The 25194-nt window shown below is 41.6% G+C and overlaps 1 protein-coding gene across 8 annotated transcripts in view; it reads right to left on the bottom strand.

Moving 5' to 3' along the window:
* Positions 1 to 24335, bottom strand: part of LOC145539476 (VPS10 domain-containing receptor SorCS1) — a 580892-nt gene extending 556557 nt beyond the window's left edge. For all 8 annotated transcript variants that reach the window (XM_081573556.1, XM_081573559.1, XM_081573557.1 and 5 more), the window contains exon 1: positions 23438 to 24335. In XM_081573556.1, the coding sequence (XP_081429682.1) occupies positions 23438 to 23992 (555 nt within the window). In that variant the 5' untranslated portion in view covers positions 23993 to 24335. The remainder of the gene's footprint in view (positions 1 to 23437) is intronic.
* Between the last annotated feature and the right edge of the window lie 859 nt (positions 24336 to 25194).

Here is a 25194-nt window from a genome sequence, read left to right as displayed (position 1 = left end):
AAATATCAATAACCTCAGATATGCAGACGACACCACTCTTATGGCAGAAAGTGAAGAAGAACTAAAGAGCCTCTTGAAAGTGAAAGAGGAGAGTGAAAAAGTTGGCTTAAAGCTCAACGTTCAGAAAACTAAGATCATGGCATCTGGCCCCACCACTTCATGGCAAATAGATGGGGAAACAGTGGAAACAGTGAGAGACTTTATTTTTGGGGGCTGCAGAATCACTGCAGATGGTGACTGCTGCCATGAAATTAAAAGACGCTTACTCGTTGGAAGAAAAGTTATGACCAACCCAGACAGCATATTAAAAAGCAGAGACATTACTTTGTCAGCAAAGGTTGGTCTAGTCAAGGCTATGTTTTTTCCAGTAGTCATGTATGGATGTGAGAGTTGGAGTATAAAGAAAGCTAAGTGCCAAAGAATTGATGCTTTTGAATTGTGGTGTTGGAGAAGACTCTTGAGAGTCCCTTGGACAGCAAGGAGATCCTACAAGTCCATCCTAAAAGAAATCAGTCCTGAATATTCATTGGAAGGACTGATGTTGAAGCTGAAACTCCAATACTTTGTCCATCTGATGTGAAGAACTGACTCATTGGAAAAGATCCTGATGCTGAGAAAGATTGAAGGCAGGAAAATGAATCACCACCCCAGGTTCGATACATTATACAGGATGCTCGGGGCTGGTGCACCGGGATGACCCAGAGGGATGGCATGGGGAGCGAGGTGGGAGGGGGGTTCTGGATGGGGAACACATGTACACCCATGGTGGATTCATGCCAATGTATGGCAAAACAAATACAATATTGTAAAGTTAAAAAATAGATAAATAAACTAATTTAATAAAATAAAATAAAAAATTGGAAGGGGATGACAGAGGATGAGATGGTTGGATGGCATCAGCGACTCATTGGACATGAGTTTGAGTAAACTCCAGGAGTTGGTGATGGACAGGGTGGCCTGTCGTGTTGCGGTTCATGGGGTTCCAAAGAGTCAGACACGACTAAGTGACTGAACTGAACTGAACTGAAGTGTGAGTGATCCACAGGAAAATATCTTTACATGGTTCAAATTCATACTTTATCCCTACAAAGTCCTCTCAGTTGTTAGTACTCCCGTCTAAACCCCAGTTTCCCCTGGGGCTCTTCTCCAAGTTCTTAAACACCAGCTCAAGTCCTTCTCATCACTAGATCATAGGTAGGGTCATGTTTATAATTTTATGAAATGGGTGAGATCTTTGCTATTGTCCAGTCTGACATTTTCATTCTCAAATGGAGGGCACAGCCCCAGAGAACTAAAATGACTCTTGTTGGGCACACAGGGCACATGTGATGGAACAGGGGCCCACACCCTGAAATCCTGACTCCCAGCACAGGCTTCCCTCTAGCTAGCTTCTGGCACTGCCAAGTGTATACCAGACAAAATATCTCACCACTGATGATGCACGTCTTGTGACAGACAGACTGTGTGTGTTGGTGCTCCCCTCTGTAGTGTTATCTTGGGAAAGTATGTGTGACAGTCACAAAGCACCCCCAGCATCCACGGTCAGGCACCCAGCTGCCCACTCAGTCCCTCACAAACGGAAGCAGTGGAGGAATGAGTTCTCCAAGGAGTTTTCCACCCAGTCTCTCTTTCTCCAATATTGCACCCATCCAATCCATCCAATTCTTTCAAACTGAAATGCTCATCAGGCCACTCCCTGGGACCTTCAGTTTGGTTTGCAAGGCCCTCCATGATAGGATGCAAGCTTAGTCTCTGGCCTCGTCTCCCTCCCCTGACATCCATTCCATATCTTTCATGGGCTAGTCCTTCTCATGCTTGTAAGCTGCCACATGCGTGTCAATCCTTCCATAGGGATTTCTACATTTCCACATAGCACGTTTTCTACTTTTTTTTCACCTGAAAACTCTTATTTATGTCCTTGTTTACCAAGGATGTAATACGCTCCATCTTCATGCTAATATCATCACCTCACCCCACTATCAACTGACTAATTCTCCTCTGTAAGCACCTGTACGTATTGCACTTAACAAGTTATATTTTAACTTTATTCCCCCTTAAACTATAAGCCATTTGAGAGGAGGACTAGCTCTATATTCTCAGCCCCACCAGAAAGTTAAGTACATGGTAAGATTTACATGCGACAACAAAAAGCACAGAGTTAGTAAATGGAAAACAAGCACAGGGCACCACAGCCTATATTTTTAACTACTACCCCCTCCTTCCTCTTAATGAAGACTTTACTGACTGTAGATGATGAGTACCAGAATGGTCAGCCACAGAGTAAGTCAGACAAACACTGGCCCCATCCTTTTGTATACAAGGACATACACTTGTGGAACATTGTGCTGTGTTCCATCACTCAGTCCCGTACGACTCTTTGTGACGCTATAGATTGTAGCCTGCCAGGCTTCCTTGTCCATGGGATTCTTCAGGCAAGAATACAGGAGTGGGTTGCCAATTCCTTCTCCAGGGTATCTTCCCGACCCAGGGATCGAACCTGTGTCTCCTGCACTAGCAGGTGGATTCTTTACCCCTGAGCCAGCTGGGAAGCCCTTGTGGAACACTACCTGAATTTAAAGACAGAACGAGATCCTGCAGCTAGTTTGTCTCTGCCAAACAAATAAGAGCCCGTGGCCTTGGCTTAGCCTGCACTCAACAGTGGGTGGCTGCAGCCCAAGGCAGAAGCCAGGTTCAGCGCCATCTCGTAGAGAACAGCTCCACCTGCTGAACTCCTGGACATTCCTCTCCCCCTTCATCAGTTTTCTTCTGTGTAGGAGTGACCGTGATTTTTGAGAAATAATAGTATCACAGGAGAGACACAGAGGAATTTTGCATTTGTTTCCTTGCCTGCATTTTTTTATGAGACAATAAGGACACAGTGTGACAAATATCCACATCACCTCTAGAAAAGAAAGGAATAGCTATGTCAATATGCCAAGCATTTCTGCACTGCCTTTTTTTTTTTTTTTTTTTTAAAGAATTAAGCCATCGGGGTACCTGGTGCTATTTAATCCACCTCCCTCTTCTGCAAAGTGGTGATAATCTCTGTCTTCCTGTGGATGGAGGGGGAGGTGTGAAAGCATTTCAAATTCTCTGCTCATATCCACCAGCAAATAATGTGATAAATACTGATGTGGGTGGTAGGTGGTGTTAAAACATGGGCAAGCAATGAATAAAGCAGATTGTTTGGTAGGAAAATCCTGGGCAAACACACTAGGCATTTCCTGATGGTACAAGTTATTTGAATTACCAGAAATAGTGAAGTGGAAGTGGCTGAACTGAATCACCTAAAGGAGAAAATAAGGAGACTGGAGGAAGGCCAGACACCAAGAACTTCTGGGAAGGAAATATTTTGTCAGTCATCCCAGGTTGCAGAAACGGTCTTGTTGAAAGGATGCAAAACCCATTTACTATTCTGGTTTTCTGTCTCTATCACAGTACAGATACTGCATTTTAAGAAACTCTGTCCAGTACTAGATTACTGTGCAGGAAAATTAACCAGCATGCACTAAATGTTTTAACAAAGAAAGATGATAGGTCTTAATTAGAAGCCCATGCTTTTGCAAGCAGTTTTGCATAAATAAAATGCTAGCAGCCCTAAAAATAAGAAAGTCCATTAAAAACATAAACAACTTGGCTATAAGTTAGTTTTAATAATAAATCAAGGTCAGACCATTCAAATTTGTTCTGATTGAATTAAGACAACTTAGCTGTTAGGTTGAAATGCAGCAGGTTGCACACATCACAATACAGCTTAAACAATCCTTGATCTGGAGAAAAAACTCCTTTCTCCATCTTAAATAGAAAGTGTGTATTTTCCAAGTGAGAGAAGGAACTATAGCAAGAAGAAAAGATTCCAAATTCTTTGCTAGATAATTTCATTTGAACTCTATTTTCAATTCAGTGCTTATAGCTACTACTAGGTTTGAAATAGTTTTATCATTTTTTAGATAAATTTGCTAGATAACTTTGCTATATAACTTCACTCAAACTCTATTTTTAATTCCGTGCTTATAGCTACTACTAGATTTGAAATAGTAACTTTGCTATATAACTTCACTCAAACTTCACTCAAACTCTATTTTTAATTCCGTGCTTATAGCTACTACTAGATTTGAAATAGTTTTATCATTTTTCGAATCTACACATAAAATGTTTGCTTCATCATACAACTGGGGCAAGCATTTTGGTTTTCATAGAAAATAAGTCCCATAGTTTTATTATATCTTTGAAGAACAGAATTTGATTCAAAATGTGAAAATATCACAAGGGTACTGAAAGAGATTATCTAGCTATAGGTATAAGTATGCCTGGTGATATAGATATAGAGGCAGAAGCAAATATGTGTGGGCATATAACTGTCCTTCACATATACACAAATACTAATTTGTCGATGTCCATGATAAAGAGAACTATAAATGTTTCTATTTATTTAGCTATAGATTTCTATGAATACATTTTTTTGCATTATTTTAACCATGCCACCCAACATGCTACCTGTTGCTCAATAATATTCATCTAATTAAAAAAGAAAAAAATTTCCTTCATGCTTTTTCAATTAACCCCTAAACAATGAGGAAGTTTTGAGAGTTCTGAAAAGTCTCAAAAGTACTCAAAAGTTTTCAAAAGTGCTCCTGGATCATAACCCCTCAGACCCTGTAGAGAGTGAGTAGGTGGACCACTAAGCTCTAAGTCCAAGGACTATCACTGGGTTTGATCACAAATAAATCCCCAGTGTCTGCCATATGCTTGCCAGGTATTCAGCACTCAATAATGAATGGCTGAATACATGAAAAATGTGAAGCTGCTTGAAGATAAAACACCATATTGTCCTAAATGCGGTAGAATATAATGTCCAAGAGCTGAGAATTTTTAGATCACAGCTATCTGGATTTAAATTTCAATTCTATATTCTGCTATCCCTGGGATGATGGGTGAGTTACTGAACTTCCCATCTTTCAGTTACTTTATTTTTAAAATGGGGATAATGACAGTATTTACTCCCTATTGTTGCTAATATGTGTATTACCAGGAACAGTGCCTGGCACACTGCAAACACCCAATAAGTATTGGTAAAAATCATATTAGCTATAGCCGGAGCCCTAGATAAATAGCAGTCCTCACCCACCTTTAACTGAAATCTTATTATGTCCAAACTCACTTGGAAAAGCCAGCAAGTCTCAAGTTACCCTCTCAGGTAAATGTGCCTGAAAGACCATGCAGTTTTTTAACCCATAATTCTTTTTTCATTGTCACGGTGCTCTCAGTTCAGTCCATTACCACAAATGCAATTTTATCTTTCACAATGCAATAGCTCCTCATCTTTATCTCAAATGGTCTGGCCCTTCTGAGACTTTTGTATTGTGGGGACTGGTTCTCAATCCAGCTCCTTAAATGAGGAGCATGAAGGTATTTTCTCCCTCAGGCCTGAGACAGTGTAAGCCTCCATCAGCCACCAGCGCATCCTGGTAGCTGGGCTCATCAGAACTCTTTAAGAGCCATCGCTACCCTTCCTGCTATGAGAAAGCTATGACTTTGCACGTCTCTCCCTCTCGCTCTCAATCTCTATCTCAATATCTCTCTCTACACTGGGGCCACACTAGAATTATTTGGATGAGGTAATATGTATAGTTTATATATACTTCAGGAATTGAGTCAGTGAAAAATAGCCAGACAGCCCATCATCATGCTGTCTTAATACTGACCATTTATCTTCCCAGCTGTAAAAAGTGTCAATAAAACAATCCTATACTGCTTTAGTGTTGATATTTTAAAATACGTTTATTACGCTTTTCCTATGTGCCAGATATTGGTATGTAAAAATGAATGAAATGCAGTCTTGCCCTCAAGGAGTTCACCATTAACTGGAATACAAACCAGATGATGTTTAGTGATTGAACAGGGCATAAGATCTCTTTTCATAAGAATCAGGTATCATTTCTCTTTGGAAGTAATGGATAAATTCTCAGGAGGCAATATCCAAGTAAGGACTTAAAGCATGAAATAGATTTAAATGGGCAAGAAGTAGTATGAGCAAAGGGACAAGAAGTGAGAATGAAAGGTCCATGTTGGGACCGGGAATTTCTAATGGCTAAGAGTATTATGCCTAAGAAACAAGAAAACCATGCAGGAGTCATCTGCAGGATCTTTATCGTGCCTCACTGCTTACATTATCTCCAATTTCTCAAATCAGGATCAGCACACTTTTCCTGTAAGGACCAGAGGACAAATTTTTGAAACTTAATGAGCTATACAGTCTCTGTCACAACTACTCAACTTTATCAGTTTTGAGTGAAGGGAGTTGTAGACAATAAATTATCATGTTCCAATAAAACTTTGTATCAAAACATTTAAAGTGTCACAATATATCACTCTTCTTTTTTATTTTTCTCAGTCATTTAAAAGTACAAAAAAATTCTTAGCTTATGGGTCATACGCCAACAGTGATAGGACATTTTTGGCCCATGGGGTGTAGTCTGTCAATTCTTGCCTTAAATAAACTACTGCAAACCCCACCTACAAAAGAAAGATAAGTTAATTTTTAAATGGGAAAGCACTGTTGCTTCTTTACAGATATTTTCAAGACCAACATTTAGGCTGAATATGAGGTACTCAGGTACTTCTAAAGGTGGTGAGCTTTTAAGGCAAATATAATTTTTCTTTCTTTTTCCCTAAGGCTTTAAGTTAAATGAATATCAAGGAGAGTCTCATATATGAAATTAAACAAACAGGTGACTGGAAGAGAGCCTGTCTTAGTCTGTTCAGACCTGGGAGAAAATATCATAGATTAACTGATTTATAAACAACAGACATTTCTATCTCATGGTTCTGTAGTCGGAAGCCTAAGATCAAAATGTCATAAAATCCAGTATGTGGTGAGGGCCCCCTTCCTAATTTATAGACTGGTGCCTTCTTGCTGTGTCCTCATATGATAGAGAGGACAAGGGAGCATCATAGGTCACTTTTATAAGGGTACTAATGGCCTCTCTGGTGGCTCAGATGGTAAAGAATCTATCTGCAATGCGGGAGATCTGGGTTTGATCCCTAGGTTGGGAAGATTCCCTGGAGGAGGACATAGCAACCCACTCCAGTATTCTTGCCTGGAGAATCCCCATGGGCAGAGAAGCCTCGAGGGCTATAGTCCATGGGGTTGCAAAGATTCGGACATGACTGAGTAACTAAGGACATATACATATACTGAATGTCATTCATAAGAGCTCCATCTTCATGACATAATTACCTCCTGAAAGCTTTGTCTCCTAACACCGTCAATGTGGAGTTAGTTTCAAGATATAAACATTCAGATCATAGCAGATTTTATCCTACTCCTAGGGGTAGTCATTTATATATCTAAGGACATATTTGCTATCAGCTGAAAAAATCATTCCCAAGTCATTTCTCTGTCAAAATGATAAAATTCCTGAGTCATTTAATCTACTACAGTAGCACAAAATGTTAGTAAAAAATTCCTAAATCATGATACCTCAGAGGCAGATCTGGACATTGTAACATCATCTCAAGCCATAGTCTGTTTGAAAGTTACATCCATGGAAAGGGCAGAACTCAAAGTCCAGGGAAGTGTCTTTTCAACACTTACAAGGTGGTGAGCTGGTTCTAAGGACACATGCTCCCTCAACTCTAGCCATGCCTTTCCTCACCAGCTACCCTCTTCTTTTCTTTTTTATCTTATTTATTCTTTATGGACATGAAAGAGGTAAAGGGAACAATCAGTGAAAAGCCAAATCTATTCTTTGGAAATTTTCTATGTATTTACTTTATGTATACTTTATGTCCTCTTTGCAAGGCATAACCACTTAAGTCTGGAGGACCCCGATGTGGAATAGTTTACTGCTTTCTCCTACTGCCTTGAATAATCATACTGCAATCCTAAGTGGTGACCAACCAACTCATTCTGAATGAGTTCCACATATTGACTAGGGAAGTGAGATCAAGAAAATGACATAAACACTCACTTTAAACTCTAAAATACACAGAATGACCAAGGAAAAATCCCTTGAGTGTTTATTTAATCAAATTCTATTGTGAATAGAGAAGACAGAAATAATTTAAAATTGTGCATCTGGGTGTGTGCATAGGCAAGCACTCATGGCTGTGAAAGGATTTAGGTGAATAACTTCACCCTTTGGAAAAATGAGATTCCTTTGGCCAGTTTGAGACCAAGTACCTAAAAGGACATTTCAAACTGGGGTGTCTAACCTGATATCAAAATACACCGTGACCACAAATCAATCAATGTAATACACCACATTAACAAATTGAAAGATAAAAACCATATGATTATCTCAAAAGATGCAGAAAAAGCCTTTGACAAAATTCAACATCCATTTATGATAAAAACCCTCCAGAAAGCAGGAATAGAAGGAACATACCTCAACGTAATAAAAGCTATATGTGACAAACCCACAGCAAAGATTATCCTCAATGGTGAAAAACTGAAAGCATTTCCCCTAATGTCAGGAACAAGGCAAGGGTGCCCACTCTCACCACTACTATTCAACATAGTTTTGGAAGTTTCGGCCACAGCAATCAGAGCAGAAAAAGAAATAAAAGGAATCCAGATAGGAAAAGAAGAAGTAAAACTCTCACTGTTTGCAGATGACATGATCCTCTACATAGAAAACCCTAAAGAGTCCAATAGAAAATTACTAAGCTAATCAATGAATATAGTAAAGTTGCAGGATATAAAATTAACACACAGAAATCCTTTGCATTCCTATACTAACAACGAGAAAACTGAAAGAGAAATTAAGGAAACAATTCCATTCACCATCGCAATGAAAAGAATAAAATACTTAGGAATATATCTACCTAAAGAAACAAAAGACCTATATATAGAAAACTATAAAACACTGATGAAAGAAATCAAAGAGGACACAAATAGATGGAGAAATATACCATGTTCATGGATTGGAAGAATCAATATAGTGAGAATGAGTATACTACCCAAAGCAATCTATAGATTCAATGCAATCCCTATCAAGCTACCAATGGTATTTTTCAGAGAACTAGAACAAATAATTTCACAATTTGTATGGAAATACAAAAAACCTCGAATAGCCAAAGCAATCTTGAAAAAGAAGAATGGAACTGGAGGAATCAACCTGCCTGACTTCAGGCTCTACTACAAAGCCACAGTCATCAAGACAGTATGGTACTGGCACAAGGACAGAAATATAGATCAATGGAACAAAATAGAAACCCCATAGATAAATCCACATACCTATGGACACCTTATCTTCGACAAAGGAGGCAAGAATATACAATGGAGAAAAGACAATCTCTTTAACAAGTGGTGCTGGGAAAACTGGTCAACCACTTGTAAAAGAATGAAACTAGAACACTTCCTAACACCATACACAAAAATAAACTCAAAATGAATTAAGTAAGACCAGAAACTATAAAACTCCTAGAGGAAAACATAGGCAAAACACTCTCCGACATAAACCACAGCAGGATCCTCTACGACCCACCTCCCAGAATACTGGAAATAAAAGCAAAAATAAACAAATGGGACCTAATTAAACTTAAAAAGCTTTTGCACAACGAAGGAAACTATAAGCAAGGTGAAAAGACAGCCTTCAGAATGGGAGAAAATAATAGCAAACAAAGCAACGGACAAATAATTAATCTCAAAAATATACAAGCAACTTCTGCAGCTCAATCCCAGAAAAATAAATGACCCAATCAAAAAATGGGCCGAAGAACTAAACAGACATTTCTCCAAAGAAGACATTCAGATGGCTAACAAACCCATGAAAAGATGCTCAACATCACTCATTATTAGAGAAATGCAAATCAAAACCACAATGAGGTACCATTTCATGCCCATCAGAATGGCTGCTATCCAAAAGTCTACAAGCAATAAATGCTGGAGAGGGTGTGGAGAAAAGGGAACCCTCTCACACTGTTGGTGGGAATGCAAACTAGTACAGCCACTATGGAGAACAGTGTGGAGATCCTTAAAAAACTGAAAATAGAACTGCCATATGACCCAGCAATCCCACTGCTGGGCATACACACTGAGGAAACCAGAATTGAAAGAGACACGTGTACCCCAATGTTCATCACAGCACTGTTTATAATAGCCAGGACTTGGAAGCAGCCTAGATGCCCATCAGCAGACGAATGGATAAGGAAGCTGTGGTACATATACACAATGGAATATTACTCAGCCGTTAAAAAGAATACATTTGAATCAGTTCTAATGAGGTGGATGAAACTGGAGCCCATTATACAGAGTGAAGTAAGCCAGAAAGAAAAACACCAATACAGTATACTAACACATATATATGGAATTTAGAAAGATGGTAACGATAACCCTATATGCAAGACAGAAAAAGAGACACAGATGCATAGAACAGTCTTTTGGACTCTGTGCGAGAAGGTGAGGGTGGGACGATCTGAGAGAATAGCACTGAAACATGTATATTATCATATGTGAAACAGAACGCCAGTCCAGGTTTGATGCATGAGACAAGTGCTCAGGGCTGGTGCAATGGGATGACCCACAGTGATGAGATGGGGAGGGTGGTGCGAGGGGGGTTCAGGATGGGGAACACATGTACATCCATGGCTGATTCATGTCAATGTATGGCAAAAACCACTACAATATTGTAATTAGCCTCCAACTAAAATAACTTAATTAATTAAAAAAAAACAGAAAAAAACAAAATACACTGTGAGTTTTGATTCCAAATATCTTGGGCACTGAGATGATGAAGAAGGAAAGTACTATTCTAATCACAGCTTGTTGATTCAATATCTGGAGAGTTTAAAATGGGTAGGAGTGGCCTTACCTCCTGCCCAGCCCCATTCTGTCTGCAAACTCTTAACCTGGCATAAAGACCTGGCTTAAATGTCATTTCCCCAAGCCCTGCCTCCCACTCTCAGAAACAAATTAATTGTACCCAACTCATCTTTGCTCCCATAGCACTTTGCACTAAACTCTAGTATAGCTATTATGCACTTACCACACTAAATTGCTATTTATCTGTTTATGTGTCTGTCTATTTCCACAAGAATATGCACCCTCAAGGGTAAAGATCAGGTCTTATTTATCTTGTATTCCCAGCACTCAGTAGTGTGCTGACACGTCAACCACTTAAAACATGTTTTAGGATTTTTATTATTAAAGAAATGCATGCTCATGTTAAAAATTCAAAATAGCATGGGCTAGTATAGAAGAAAAGGTTAGAAGCTGCCTTTCTATCATCCAGACCATCAGTCCTATTCCCCAATGTGATCTAAGAGATTTTTCAAAATACATAAATACTACATGCACCTCTTCCACTGCACATCCCACTCACCAGCGTATTTGGCTCTAAAAGCTGTCCAGCATGCAAGACGGGCCGCTGCTAGCAACACGACCTGGCTGGGTGTGAAAACCTCCAGAGCAAAGGCCAGAGACATGCTGTCACTATAGTGGGAAATATACAGCCAGACTAGTTAGACATTAGTTCTACATTACGAACTGATAAGTTCTCTCTACTCAGGGTTTCCCTGGTGGTTCAGATGGTAAAGAAACTGCCTGCAATGCAGGAGACCTGGATTTGATCCCTGGGTCGGGAAGATACCCTGGAGAAGGGCATGGCAACCCACTCCAGTATTCTTGCCTAGAGAAATCCATGAACAGAGGAGCCTGATGGGCTACCATCCATGGTGTCATAAAGAGTTGGATGCTACTGAGAAACTTTCACTTTCGCTACTTTTCTCTCTACTCCCTGACATTTTTCCTCTCTTGTTTTGACCTCTAACTCTCTCTGACTTACTCTGTCTCTATGCCTTGGTTACAAGTCTGTCTTTGTCTCTCTGTCTTCCTTTCTCAATCCAGTGTCACTGGCTCACTGCACCTCATCTTCTCTTTAAAATCCTCTTTCTTAGCCCACTTTCCCTGTCTATGTCTTGCTCTCTGTCTCTCTCTGCCTCTATCATGGTCTCGTACTCTCTCTTCCTCTCCCCTTATTCCTTCTCTTTTTCCACCTCACTGCTTCCATTCTCTCAATCTCTTCCTCTTGTTTTCTTTCCTCATTCTGGAGATCACTGTCCATTCATTTCTCACAATCAGCAAACATTCTCACTGTGGCCATACAGCAGCATCTAGTAGTCCACTTTTAAGAGTGGAAACTTCAAGACACCAGTGCAGTGAATACACAGAGATGCACGAGATGCCCACGACTATGATGCACTAATATAAACATATATGATAGAGAGATGGAGCCCAAGATCAAGAAAGAGACTGAGATGCAAATTAAAAGGCATGCTTCTTTATTGGAGACAAGAAGCTACTCGAATTTCCCAGAGGTATAGTCAGGTAGGTGAAATTACCTCCAGATCTCTCTGTCTGGAGTCTACAAAGGGGACGATATGCAAACGGTCCTGAAGCCCCTGCTGCTGCACAACTAGAAGAGAGGTGTGGAGTGATCCTGCAGCTTCGAACAAAAAAAAACAAAAACCCGGGCACCAGCTCCTTCCCAACAATAGTGACTGGAAGCAAATCAGGCAACTTGAACGTGGGCTGTTTGTCTAGTTCAGTTTGCCTGGAATGCAATTCTGATGAGGCCAAGTTCACAAACTTGCTTGTTTTCTCCTGTTTTGTTTTTCTTTTTTTCATTTCTCAAATAACCTTTAAAAATAACTCAAGTGATGCACATTTATGGGAAAACAATAACACCAAAACTATGTGCAAACAGAATCAGCTACAATCCTAGCTTTCATAATCGTAGGCAAGCATTTTGAACCATACCTTCCCTCTATTTCCATTACAAAAGTGAAATTTTATATAATATTTTGTAAAGTATTTAGCCACTTCTAAGTATATTTCTAGGATCTTGGGATATATAAGGGAACAACACAGTCATTAAAAAAAAAAGCAACACTTTGTGGGGCTTACATCTGTTGTTGTTGTTTAGTCACAAAGTTGTGTCCGACTCTTTTACAACCCCACGGACAGTAGCCCACCAGTCTCCTCTGCCCATGGGATTTCTCAGGCAAGAATACTGGAGTGCTTGCATTTCCTCCTCCAGGGGATCTTCCCGACCCAAGGATTGAACCTGCATTTCCTGCAATGGCAGGAGGATGCTTTACCACTGAGTCACCTGGGAAGCACTTACATCTGTACTATTCTTTTATTTCCCCTTTCTTATATTTTGTGGAAGGTTTCCATATATGTATATATGCATATATGCATATACGTATATATGAGCCACATAAGCAACCTTTTAATGGCTGAATATTCTACAACACTCATATGGAAGGTCATGAGTTGTCGCTTCTAGGTGAAAGCCAGTTTTTCCCATGGAAATATCAAACAAAACAGCAAATATTTAGTAAGCTAGTTGTGATGTCGTGATTCATAATAAAACTATATATATTTTGTCTCAGTCCCCATTTCTGACACAGAACTTCTAAAACTCATGGATTTTCCTGTGATGAGATGTTAATGAGCTGACTTTGGACCACAACTAAGGGTGTAGGCTGATTGCCAAAATCCTAACCATGTGATTAGAGGGTTGAAACTTTTAGTCCAACCCCCATGACCTCTGGGGAGGGGAGGAGGGCAGAAGTTTGAATCAATGCCCAGTGGGCAATGATTTAATTGTTCCTGTGTGATGAAACCTCCATAAAAACTCAAGACTGGGTTCCAAGAGCTTCTGGGTTGGTGAATAGTTGGAGATCAAATCAAGGAGGGTGGTGCACTCAGCACAGGAAGGCCCCACACCCTTCCCCCATGCCTTGTCCTAGGCATCTCTTCCATATACTGTCCCTGAGTTATATTCATTTCTGGTAAACTGGTGATCTAGTAAGTGAAAAGCTTCTCTGAGTTCTGTGAGCCACTCTAGCAAATTAATCAAACACAGGGAGGAAGTTGTTGAAGCCTCTGATCTATAGCCTGTCAGCCAGAAGAGCAGGTGGTCACCTGGACTTGGGGCTGACCTTGGAAGTGGAAAGTGTGCGGCATGGTCTTGTGGGACTGAGTCCTTAACCTGTGAAATCTGATGCGACCTCTGGGTAGACAGTGTCAGAATTAAAGCACTGGACATCCAACTGGTGTCAGAGAAACGCTTACTGGTGTATAAACTACCAACCTCCCACTCACACACTGGAAACTTGGTCCGGAACCTATAACGACTATCATGTGCAAATAGTTAGAGATGATGAAAGGCATGACAAAAAGAGTAGACAAGAGTCCTGGCATCATTGAGAAAATGGAACCAGAATGGAAAAAAACCAAACAAATATAAACGGAGAAACAGAAGCAATGAGCAACATATTACAAACATCTGTTAGTAGGTCATACTCAAGCATTGTTAGTAATAGTACAAATACTAACAAAATAACGATGATAACAACAATAATGATAGGTAACATTTATTGATTTCTTACTATATGGCAGATGCCACTTTCAGCATTTTTCTATCTGTTGTCTCTTTTAACCATCAGAAAACCATAAAGTACACCACTATTACTCCTATTAAACACATGAGGCAACTAAGACACAAGGTTACAAAGCTAACCACCAGAGTTCAGGTATCTAGGAACAGGAATTCAAACCAATCGTTAAATGTTATGTTATATTTACAACAATGTACTCTTCTAGCCACTTGTTTTGCCCAAGGACATATGGACATTCAGGAAAGAAAACTGCATGGGATATATTCAGTGATAGAAACATCACATCTGGCATAGAGGCATCATCTTTCTCTGCCTGGGGCACCTGTGCCGTGCCATTTTATCTCTCTCTTTCTCTTACAGAACCTTCCACCAGGTTCTCACCACTGGGGACATAATTTTCATTGAGCAGGTGATTAAAGTGTTGGGCTTCAGCTCTCCTTGCAGAAAAGTAAAGCATACTGACCTAAGATTGTGCAGACAACAGAAGGGGTTCATAGACCCCAAAACTCACATATAAATTATTTTCAAACTTCAGTGTTCCTAAGGGCGTTTGAAAAACATAAAGATTCCCAGCCCCCATCAGCAGATTCAAAAGCAGGTCCCAAAAAGACGAATTGAAAAACGCTGCCCTAGGTGCAGAAGGAGGGAGCCCATGGCTACTCAGTTAAGAAATCCTCTGTCAATTCAGCAAAATGCAAGGCAGGGTAAACAGGGCTGCAGATAGGTTTCTAAGCAGAGTGACAACCGTGCCTAAAATAGCTTTTCTACCCTTTAATGATTCTAATCAAGAGTGCATTTTGGAATGTGTAGAGATAGGGAAAGGTCTTTTGCTTTTCACCTCCCCCCACAGGCCCTGCAGCAGGATCCACGGCCCACAGTTTTGTGCCTCACTAGCCTCTGCAAGTCTGATTAGGGGAAGACCACTGCAAGCATCATTTCACTGGCTTCAGGGCACAACATGATTAGTTGGTTGTCTGAAAACCTGATTCTTATTAGCACCTCCTTTAAAGACTGTTCAAGTTGTCCACACTGTCACTCGTGGGTCATCAGCTAGCAGGGAGAAACCAATCAGCACATCCACACATCCTCCCATATAACAAGGTAACACATATTAATAACCCCAGACAAACCACTCCTGGGGAAGGATGAGTGGAGGGGAGGGCTTTGATCAAGCTCCATCATGGGCAGCTTATTTCCCAGTAAAGTATATCAGGTCAGAGACCTCAGATCTGGGTGACATGAAAGGAAGCACCCCAAAGTGGAGCACTCTTGCCAAGAGTTCTCCCACAGTTCTCTGCACTGACTTATGGCATTATCTCTAAAAGAAACTCAGAGATAAACCCTGATGAAGGGACAGCATGATCAAACAGAAAAGGTTCTGGAGCCAGAAAGGGTGAAAATCAAATTCTATCACTGCCACCAACTTCGAGCTGGGTGAACTCGGGCCAAATCATTAAGCCTTGACTTCCTCAGCTTTAGCACAAGAATAATGATATCTAGTGTGTAAGACTGGTGTGAGGATGAAGTGAAATAACATGATGATGCTCCAGAATGTACTTCCAGGGAATCTGGTCACTAAACTGGTCGTTATTTATGCTATTACTGTTAAGAGCGATTTTCTGTTATAATCAATACAGCTTATCTGGCTGCAAAGAGTCTCCCTAGGATGTGGCAAACTCTCCTCTGCTCCCTTCTCCCACCTCAACCTCATCCCCACACCCAAAAGTTAGAAGAAGTGGAAAAGGCAATAGCTGGTAACTCTATTATAATCCTTAAGCAAATAAAATCCACTGGAGTCAACAAGGCATCCCTTCAGTTTGACTACCGCTGCTCCCCAAAGTTGAAGCTCTAGATTCCTTTGACCGAGACCATACTTAGTATTATTTTCAACTAGATTTCATAGGTATAAGGCAATTAAAGAAGGGAAGAGATGGCTCTCCCCCTTTTGTCTGCAAGTGCCTGCTGCAATAAGCCCAGTGATAAGTAATCTCATCTCTGAAGACCATTAGCACTGGAGCACACATGGTAGACAGGTCATTGCAGGAGACCTTACTTGGAAAAAAGTCCCATCATCTCCCTCTAGGGTTCCTTTTAAAAGATTTAAACAATGCCAAGAGCATGACTTTTGACCAGGCCACTTGCTCTGAAGCCCAGGCCAAATAATTCAAATAGCTGAGCCTAGAACTCAGGAGCTCCATGGCCAATTCATACTTCACCCCACTGCAGACACAGGTGCGTGGGATTGAGGCAAGCTGTGAAGCTAGGATGCAGCTGCGTCCTAACTCCTGGCTGTGGAAAGCCAGTGGCATTCCAAGCCAAGAATCAGTTATGCTGTGTGACAGACATTTTTGACCCTCCCCTTCCACTAACAGACCTGCTTAATACGAACACCTCTTTGAGAAATGCAGGTATTTGTCCTTTCTATCTCCTAGGACTGTTGCAAGAATGAAAACTGAAGTCATCGAAGTAATGTTCCCATCTTTGAAAACTGAGGCACTTTGCAAAGGAAAAGGGCTATCACCAATCTAAAGTGGTATAACAACATTCAGGAGTGCTATAGAAATAGACACAATATCTTTCATACACATGCAAAATTTCATGTAGGAGTTCCTGCAGAGCATTGACATGTTTTTTTTTTTTTCCCCTACCTACATTTTAGAATAGGCTCTCTTTTTCCTTGTAAACCATGCACGGTAAGAGTCCAGCTTTGTTTCTCGCCAGCCATGTGACTGTTCCATCCATCCGGTAGGAGCGGAATGCGCACTCCTCCTCGGGAGTAACCACTGCCCTTTCATGGAGCCTGGTTCCACCTCACACTGACCGCACATATTCTCTGCCATCCCTTTGGCCACTTCAGGGATACCGTTTGGCTAGTTTCCCCTCTAGGACACACAGGTGCATTCACCAACCTTTCCAGCCAGAGATATACAACAGTAATTGAGACATACACAAAGACAGGACAAATATTTTACATACATTTAGTTAACAGAAGCTGTCAGGAAGCCAAATTAATTTATCTTCCAGGCAACCCAGCTAGTGATATTTCTAATCAAGAACTTAAACAAAAAAAAAGTCTGTTGGTGAAAACTGCATGTGAAAAATGTCAGGGTAAAAATGAAACAATGATAAATCCAGCTGAAATTTAACGTGCAAATAAGGGCAGTTATGCCCTCAAGTGACCATACAGCTTTTTATTAATATTTTCTATTTGGGCTTGGAATACAGCCAAAGTCACTAGGAGATGAGTGTGTATATGCTTAAATCATATTTTTGAAACTATTTCTAAGATTAAAATCATAAACATAGTTTACATTTAACATAGGTTAATTTCCTTGATATAGATAGGAATTTTTACACCTCCACTCTCAAATTTACTCATGCCATCCATTCAGCTCAAAATACCCTTGTAATAATATCAGTCTTTTAATTAAAAATGTCTCTGCATTTTAAGGTTCGGCTAAAGCACCTACTTTGCAATAAAGTTTGGAGATGCCTGCCTAACCTGTCTATGAACTCCTATAGCATCTGACATCTCAGAGGACACTTACCTTCTACTGGTTCTTCAGGGCATTCTTTGGGTAACAGACTGAAAGCTCTTTGAGGGCAGGTATCATTTTTTCTCATCCTTATGCATCGATCCACATATGTTCCTACTATCAGTGCCTGACAAATATTAGGATTCAATGCATATTAATAGAATTAAAAGTAAATATGATACTTTGTATAATTTGTGTAAGCTTCTTAACTTAATGCTGCCATATGACAAGCCCACCTTAAATATGAGCGACTACTATTCTCTTAAATAAATAAGAAAATTGCATCAACTTCTCTACCCTAGCCTATGAGTTTCTGGGATCCTTCTTTAAAAGGATGTGGACATAATTTTCAAAGTCAACACTGATGTCAATTTACTCTAAAAAAATCCCATTAAAACATCTTAAGGGATCTTTACTTTCCAATTTCACAATAGGTTGCAATTTTTTTTGTACAAAGATACTGGTGGCTTAGATGGTAAAGAATCCACCTGCAATGCAGGAGACCCAGATTTGATCCCTGGCTCGGAAAGATCCCCTGGAGAAGGGAATGGCCACCCACTCCAATATTCTTCCTGGAGGATTCCATGGACAGAGGAGCCTGACACACTACAGTCCATGGATTGCAAAGAGTCGGACTCAGCTGCATGACTAACACTTTTACTTTTACCAAAGGTCTTAACCTGAAGATATGATTTAATAAACCTAATAAACTATATTTTGCTGCAAATCTACATTGAAATGAATGCCTGCTTGGGTCTCAAATGCCTTAATTTCCTATTAAAGATATGCATATAAACCACAGAAAGAGGAAGAATCTTGTGAAATGAAGGGCTTGCTCATTCATAGGTCAAGAGTATAGGTCAGTGCGTCATTTCTGAATCCTGAATACTCCCAGTGCACTTTATTTAGATGTAGAAGGTGCAGAATACCTACAGGTTCACAAAATTTTTTAATTGGATTACAATCTGTAAGGGATTTAAGTGATGTTATGGTATATTCATGTCATTTTACAGAGGATAAAATTGAGGCTACAAAAGTTTGATAGACTATCAGGACATATCTCACTTTTGGGTATAGCCAAGACTATAACCCAGGGGTCTTAATTACCAGGAGAGATGTATTTCTGCTACACAAAATAAGAAGTACCATTTATTGAGTACTTGCTACGTACCGCCTCTTTGTATATGTGATATCAAATCTTCAGGAAAAAAAGATGTGCCCTCCCCATATTATAGCTGAGAAAACAGAAGCTCAAAGGATTTAAGGGTCTTGCTCAAAGCAACATGCTGGGTAACCGGACAGCTAACATTCAAACTCAACTCTGCTTCCAAACCCATTGCCTTCCACGTCACACCCCATTAACACCCATTAACAGAATAAAGCACTGATAAGAGAAGAAGGTATTATGTGGCTTGCTAGAGAAATCTAAAATCCTTTATCATTTCACTCTAGAAAAAAAAGTTTAAAAAATTACATCAAAGTATATAGTCAAATGAAGTATTCACAGGCAACCTCTCTATAAAATCAGATTTGTAATTAACTTAGAAAAGGAATCTCTTCCTGAAGAACACCAGATCTGAAAGCTGAATGATGGCACATTACCTCGTGCTCAGTGAATCACCAGGTGCAGATCCCATGTCTCAGTAAAAATGAAGATGTGGGCGGATAAGAGAACAGCCAAATCACTACTTTAAGGTAAAGAATGCAATGTGACAGGCACATGTTATACAGTCCTTGCTTTCCTACAAAGAGATGGAGTTTCCAGCTAAGACTATGCCTTCCTCCACCATCATGTGAAATCTGCCCCAGACAGGAGTCTTAATACATATCTCCAAGGGTCTGGGTTTTTCTACCCCACCTTAACGTCTCTAAGACAAGTCATTCTGTGGGGTTTTGAAGTCAGATCACCCTGGGGGTCAGTGTCTGTTTTGCCCCTGAACTGTTATATCTTCTCAGCAAATCATTTAACCTTCTGAAGCCTCAGTTTCCTCGTTAATGCAATGGAGATAATAACACCTACTCATAAAATTTTTGTGAAAATTAAATGAAATGATGAATGTCAGGCATCTACCCCAAAACCTGACTCAAGTTGGGACTCAGTTTACTCACTGAGGATGGATAGTAAATGTTAAGTCCCAGAACAACAAAAGGCAAAAAGGTACATAAAAACCAACCAGATCATCATTCACTATGATAAATGCAGTGTTAAAAATATCATAATAGCAAAATATGTCAAGTAAAAGCCTCTATTAACAAATCTTGTAACACTATTTTTAGTGAGAAAGGGACAAGAGAGTGAACTGAAATATTCAAATTGACTCCAGCATAAAAAATATGAAAAAGAGATATTAACACTTGACACCTGCCTCAGGGATATTGTAAGGATTAATGAGTATAGAACTTTGAAATTCCTTGGATATAAAGAATAAACACATCCCCACCATACATATGTATAGATAAATATATATTTTAACAAACTAAGAACTACTCTGTAAATTTAGATCAGGGCACAGCATGCCTTGGATGAGTAGGGTAGGAACAATATGTTCTTGCTTACGACACCAAGCTCATGACAAATGATTCATACCCAGCACCTTTCATGCCAAAGATCCCCCCAGGTGTTCTACCAACTTCATCAACACTTTTCATCAAGCTAGACTGCAGCACAGAGGAATCACATCACACCCACAGATGTGGCAAAACAGTCATCTCTTTACCCAACTGCACAAGTCCAACAGAGGAGGGGGCAGGAAGGAGAAGGGAAAGAGTTGCAAGAAGGATCCAGAATTCTTCACAAGTTTGACAGGCAGCCTATAATTACCATACATTTACACCTTTAATGCAGGTGTTATTGTCATCAGAAGCCCTACTTAGCAAAGTCTTTTAGCTAAAGGTGAGACAGGTTCAGAGGATGTGTATTCTGACCCTGAATGGGTTGGGGGTGGATCCATAAGGGATGGCAGTTAAAGGAGAAGAAAATGAGAGCCCCTCCACCCACTGCTGTCCTCAGAGTTAGGTTAGTGGATTTCTTGCTCTGGGGGAATGTGCAGAGCCATGAGATGAGAGTTATAAAGATGTATACATTACTTTACAGTCACGACGCCCTCTTAAGTATATCCTGGCACATAATTCTCAGTAATGAATCTGACAGGCATCCTCCCCTCCTGTTTTAGACATGAGGGAATCCACACTCAGGCAATCAGCTTGTCAGGATCAAACCACAAATAGGCAGAACTAGAACTCAGGTCTCCACTCTGCTTTTCACATCACAAAGTTGCCCAGAAAAGTTTCTTTCCACCTTTCTTACTTTCAAAAATATTTTAAACTTTCTCCCTCCTCTGAATCTGGCTTTGTGGAAGGTCCTGATAAAACATTGTTTTTCTTCCTCTACTACCTATATGTATACACTGAGAAAAAAACTACAACAATTTGCATGTAAGTGGGCAGGGATGGAAGGTGTGACCTTGTAGAATGAAGACTTAGGATAGAGATCTCATTAGTTTACCTGATTTCAATGCTCCAGCTTTTAGCACTTTGATTATTTCCTACATCATCTCCAACTTCTTTACATGTCACCCATCCAAGCCCTGAACCATAAGCCTGACTGGGTTTATAAGCACCATTTAAAAAGGGCCAGCAGGGCTTGGCAGCATTTCTTAAATGGAGTCTAAAATTTGCCAAAGATGTACTCTCCTTTTCTTGCTCTTTCCAAGATCTTTCAAGAGGTGAACTAAAGTTGAGGTCTAACGAGTGAGTGATATTTTACAGCTTGAATTACATTAAAAGCCAGAAATATTTTGAGTCCAAGGTCCTTTACTTCTTGATACAAGATCTAATATGTCTGATGTGTTTAAAATCTCGTCTTAAAGCTGAGGGCTTTGAGTTAATCACTTAAAACAGCAAAAGTTATTTAATCAGTTTAAGAAGATTCAAGTTCAAATTGGGGGATTAATTTTAGTGATTATGATATGAAAGATATGACAGTTAAGGTAAGGAATGAGGGCAAGGGTCTCCAGAACTTGAAAGATATGAATTTCAGCTTCAATTATTTGATTAAACCAGTCCTGGGCACCATAGCTTTGGTCATAAAGGCTAAACTGTAGGGAAAGCTGTGCTGATATTCTCAGAGATATGATACAAAATATTATTGATCACAGTTTGCTTTAATACAATTTACGTCTATGTACCCAAGGAATCCATAATGATAGGCTCTTATTTTAAAATGCTCATAACTCTCATTAAAAAAGCTGACAATGAACATAATTTACTAAAGTGGCACTTCCCTGGGAAGGTTTCTGGCAATTACATTACAACTGAAAATATTTTGAAATGTACCAGGATGCACAGCTTGTGCATAGTACAAATACCACAATCTCGGTAATCCGATAGAAGTTGAAACTTTGATTTTTCTTTTTCATTTTACTGTCCTTGGTTTCTATGTTCTTGTCTGCTTAACAGCAACATGGAGAAGTTTCCATACTTTTAAATCACCTACAGTTATTACCACCAAAGCTCTTTCTTAACCATTTCAGCACCTTGAAGTTTCTAGGTGCAGTTTAAGTTGGAATAGCTCCCTCAGATTCCAGACATTCAGGTTTTTCCAAAAATCTAAGACCTTCCCGGACTTGGCCGCAGCTCATGGACTTGCAACCATGCTCCCCGCCCAAGTATCAGCCTCCTGGAAATCCAGCAATCCCTCTCCTTCCTTAATAAAGCAAGAGTGAAGTCTTTATTCAGCTCTTCACTACAGTAGGTCAGGCAATGGAGGAGAACAGGGAGTTGTTGTCACAGAGATATATCTGATCTTCCTGGGACCGATCAAGTCGGAGAACAACCACTCATTCACAGGCTGGAAAGCCCCAGCTCTCCAAACACACTGGCTGATGCTGTTAGAAGATGCTGGAGAGTTCCTGTCCTGAAACTTGCATCCACTTGGTCCCCAGAAACAGAATGCATTAAGGGCAGCTCATTATCCACTGAATTTCTCTTCCGTGCTAGGAAGAAGGGGTTAGGAGCTCTACACAAAAATAAAATTAAAAGGCTACAAATGAAGACTTTTTAAAAAAAATCTTACTTGCTCTCATCCTTAAGTCCAGCAAGTGAAAGGAAAGTCACTTGAGGGAACTGGAGGCTGCCTGGAAATTTAACCCTTTCATTTCTGCATTCAGAATACTTTAACCCCCTCTGTTTACCTGGTCTTGGCTCCATCCTACACCAATGAAACCAAAGAAACAGGAAAGAGGGATCTGCCTGCCCGGTAAGAAGCTTTGTTAGAGATTTGGAGAGGACTCCGGTGTTGCTGGGAAAGGGGTGGGGGTAATCACCTAATTGGTGACATTTAACTCCTTGGGGAGAAGGGCAGGGAAGACTAATTTGCAGCATCTTTCAAGTCCCCAAACCCCATTTCCCCAAATTCTCCATCAGATCACACAGTTGACTTTTAACCCTTTCCATTTTCACCCCTTCGCCCTCAGTCCCATTTTACTCACGCTGCTGTTGTGGCCAGACCAGTGGACCATGGCTTGGTTGTGTGCTGAGTCGCCCGTCAGCGCGAACGTGGTGCTGGTCAGTTTCAGCTCCTCCAGCCGGAAGCGAGTGGCTTTGTCCGGGTCCCGCTCCAGAGTCCCAGGCTCGTGTTGCCCTCTGTCCCTTTGCACTCCCCGAGGGCTTCTATTCGTCCCCTCTCCTCGCTCAACCTTCTCTTGATCCTCTCCACTCCGTTTCTTCCGGCCAGAGCGTGGAGCAACCGCCACCGACGCCCCAGTGCCCGGGGCCCGCTCCAGGGACAGCGCTCGGTCTCCGGGGGCCACTGAGAACAGGGGGCGTCCGAGTTGGGTCAGGGGCGTAGCAGGAGCTCTGCTTCGCGGTGCCTGGTGAGGAAGCCCCCCTGGGGTCGGAGCCCAGCGTGGAGCCGCGTTGGGATGCTGCGGGGAACAGGAGCCGCCGCCGCAGGAGCCCGGCGCGCAGAGGACCAAGAGCCCCGCGCCCGCGAGGAGCGCGCTCAGTCCGGCTGGGGAGCCGCCGCCGGCGCCAACTTTTCCCATCGCGGGAGCGGAAAGGAGCGGAGAAGGGGTCCCGGACCAGAGGCGGCGGTGCGGGGCTCTCAGCTGGCCGGCTGCGAGGGGCAGGCGCTCAGGACCCCAACTCCATCCAAGTTGGGCCGCGGTGGGGGCGGGCCGTGGCGGCGCGAGGCAGGTGGCGGCCGCTTGCCCGGGCTGGGTTGGTGCCGAGCACGGGTACGGACAGAGCGAGCCGCCGCCACGCGGGGGTGGAGCCGAACTGAAGTCGCGGGCGGAGCGGGCGCTGGCGCGCGACGCGGGAGGAAGGGTGGGCGCTGCCGGGGCTCCGAGCGCCGCGTCCCGCTCCCGAGCTGCGCTGCGCGCGGGTGGCTGCGGGGACTGGATGAGCCGCCGACCCTCCCCTTGGGCTCGCCCGCGCCGCCGCCGCCCGCTCTTCGCCTCCGCGCGCTCTGCGCGCCAGCAGCCGCCTGGCTCTGCGCTGAGCCCGACTGCCCCTCCCGTGGGGGTGGCCAGCGAGTGGTCACTGTGTTGGGGATTTCCTATTCCTGTTTTATTGTTTCTATCAGTTTCTGTGGCTGTTTCTTTCTTTGTTTTTTAAATCCCCCTCTCTGGTCATTTTCAGTTTGGAGAATAGGGATGAGTTGGCTTCTCCTCTTCTTAGTCTCAGCGAGTTGGCATCTTGACCTTACCTTGGAAACTGTGTGTCCCAGCATCGGCAGAGAATGATGTAATTAAAATATCGCGGGTGTGTGTGTGTAGTCTGAGATTTTCATCAGTTATCACTCTTAGATTCCTTCCTTGACCTCCTAAAGCACTCACTGTATTTGAACCCAGTCTTACTGTATTTTGTGGACTATACCTTGGTTTCCTTAAAAGACTGCACGCTCATTGAGGACAGGAAGACTATGTTGTGACCAGCTTGGAAGAAGTATCCAGTTCGTTGTTGCTTTATCCTTAGTACTTGACAGTGTCCTATATGGTAGGAAATCTGTCAGTCATTAATTCAATAAATATTTATTGTAAGATAGCTTTCCCAGGTGGCTCAGTGGTAAAGAATCTGCCTGCCAATGCAGGAGACACAGGTTAGATCCGTGGGTGGGGAAGATCCCCTGGAGAAGGGAGTGGCAACCCACTCCAGTATTTCTGCCTGGAAAATCCCATAGACAGAGGAGCCTGGCAGGCTACAGTCCATGGGGTCACAAAGAGTCGGACATGACTGAGCACAT

The sequence above is a fragment of the Giraffa tippelskirchi genome, chromosome 2 (genome assembly GCF_054371585.1).
Source record: "Giraffa tippelskirchi isolate mGirTip1 chromosome 2, T2T-mGirTip1v1.2.pri, whole genome shotgun sequence".
In the NCBI taxonomy this organism is placed as follows: Eukaryota; Metazoa; Chordata; class Mammalia; order Artiodactyla; family Giraffidae; genus Giraffa; species Giraffa tippelskirchi.
This window is presented reverse-complemented; position numbering and strand designations above follow the sequence as displayed.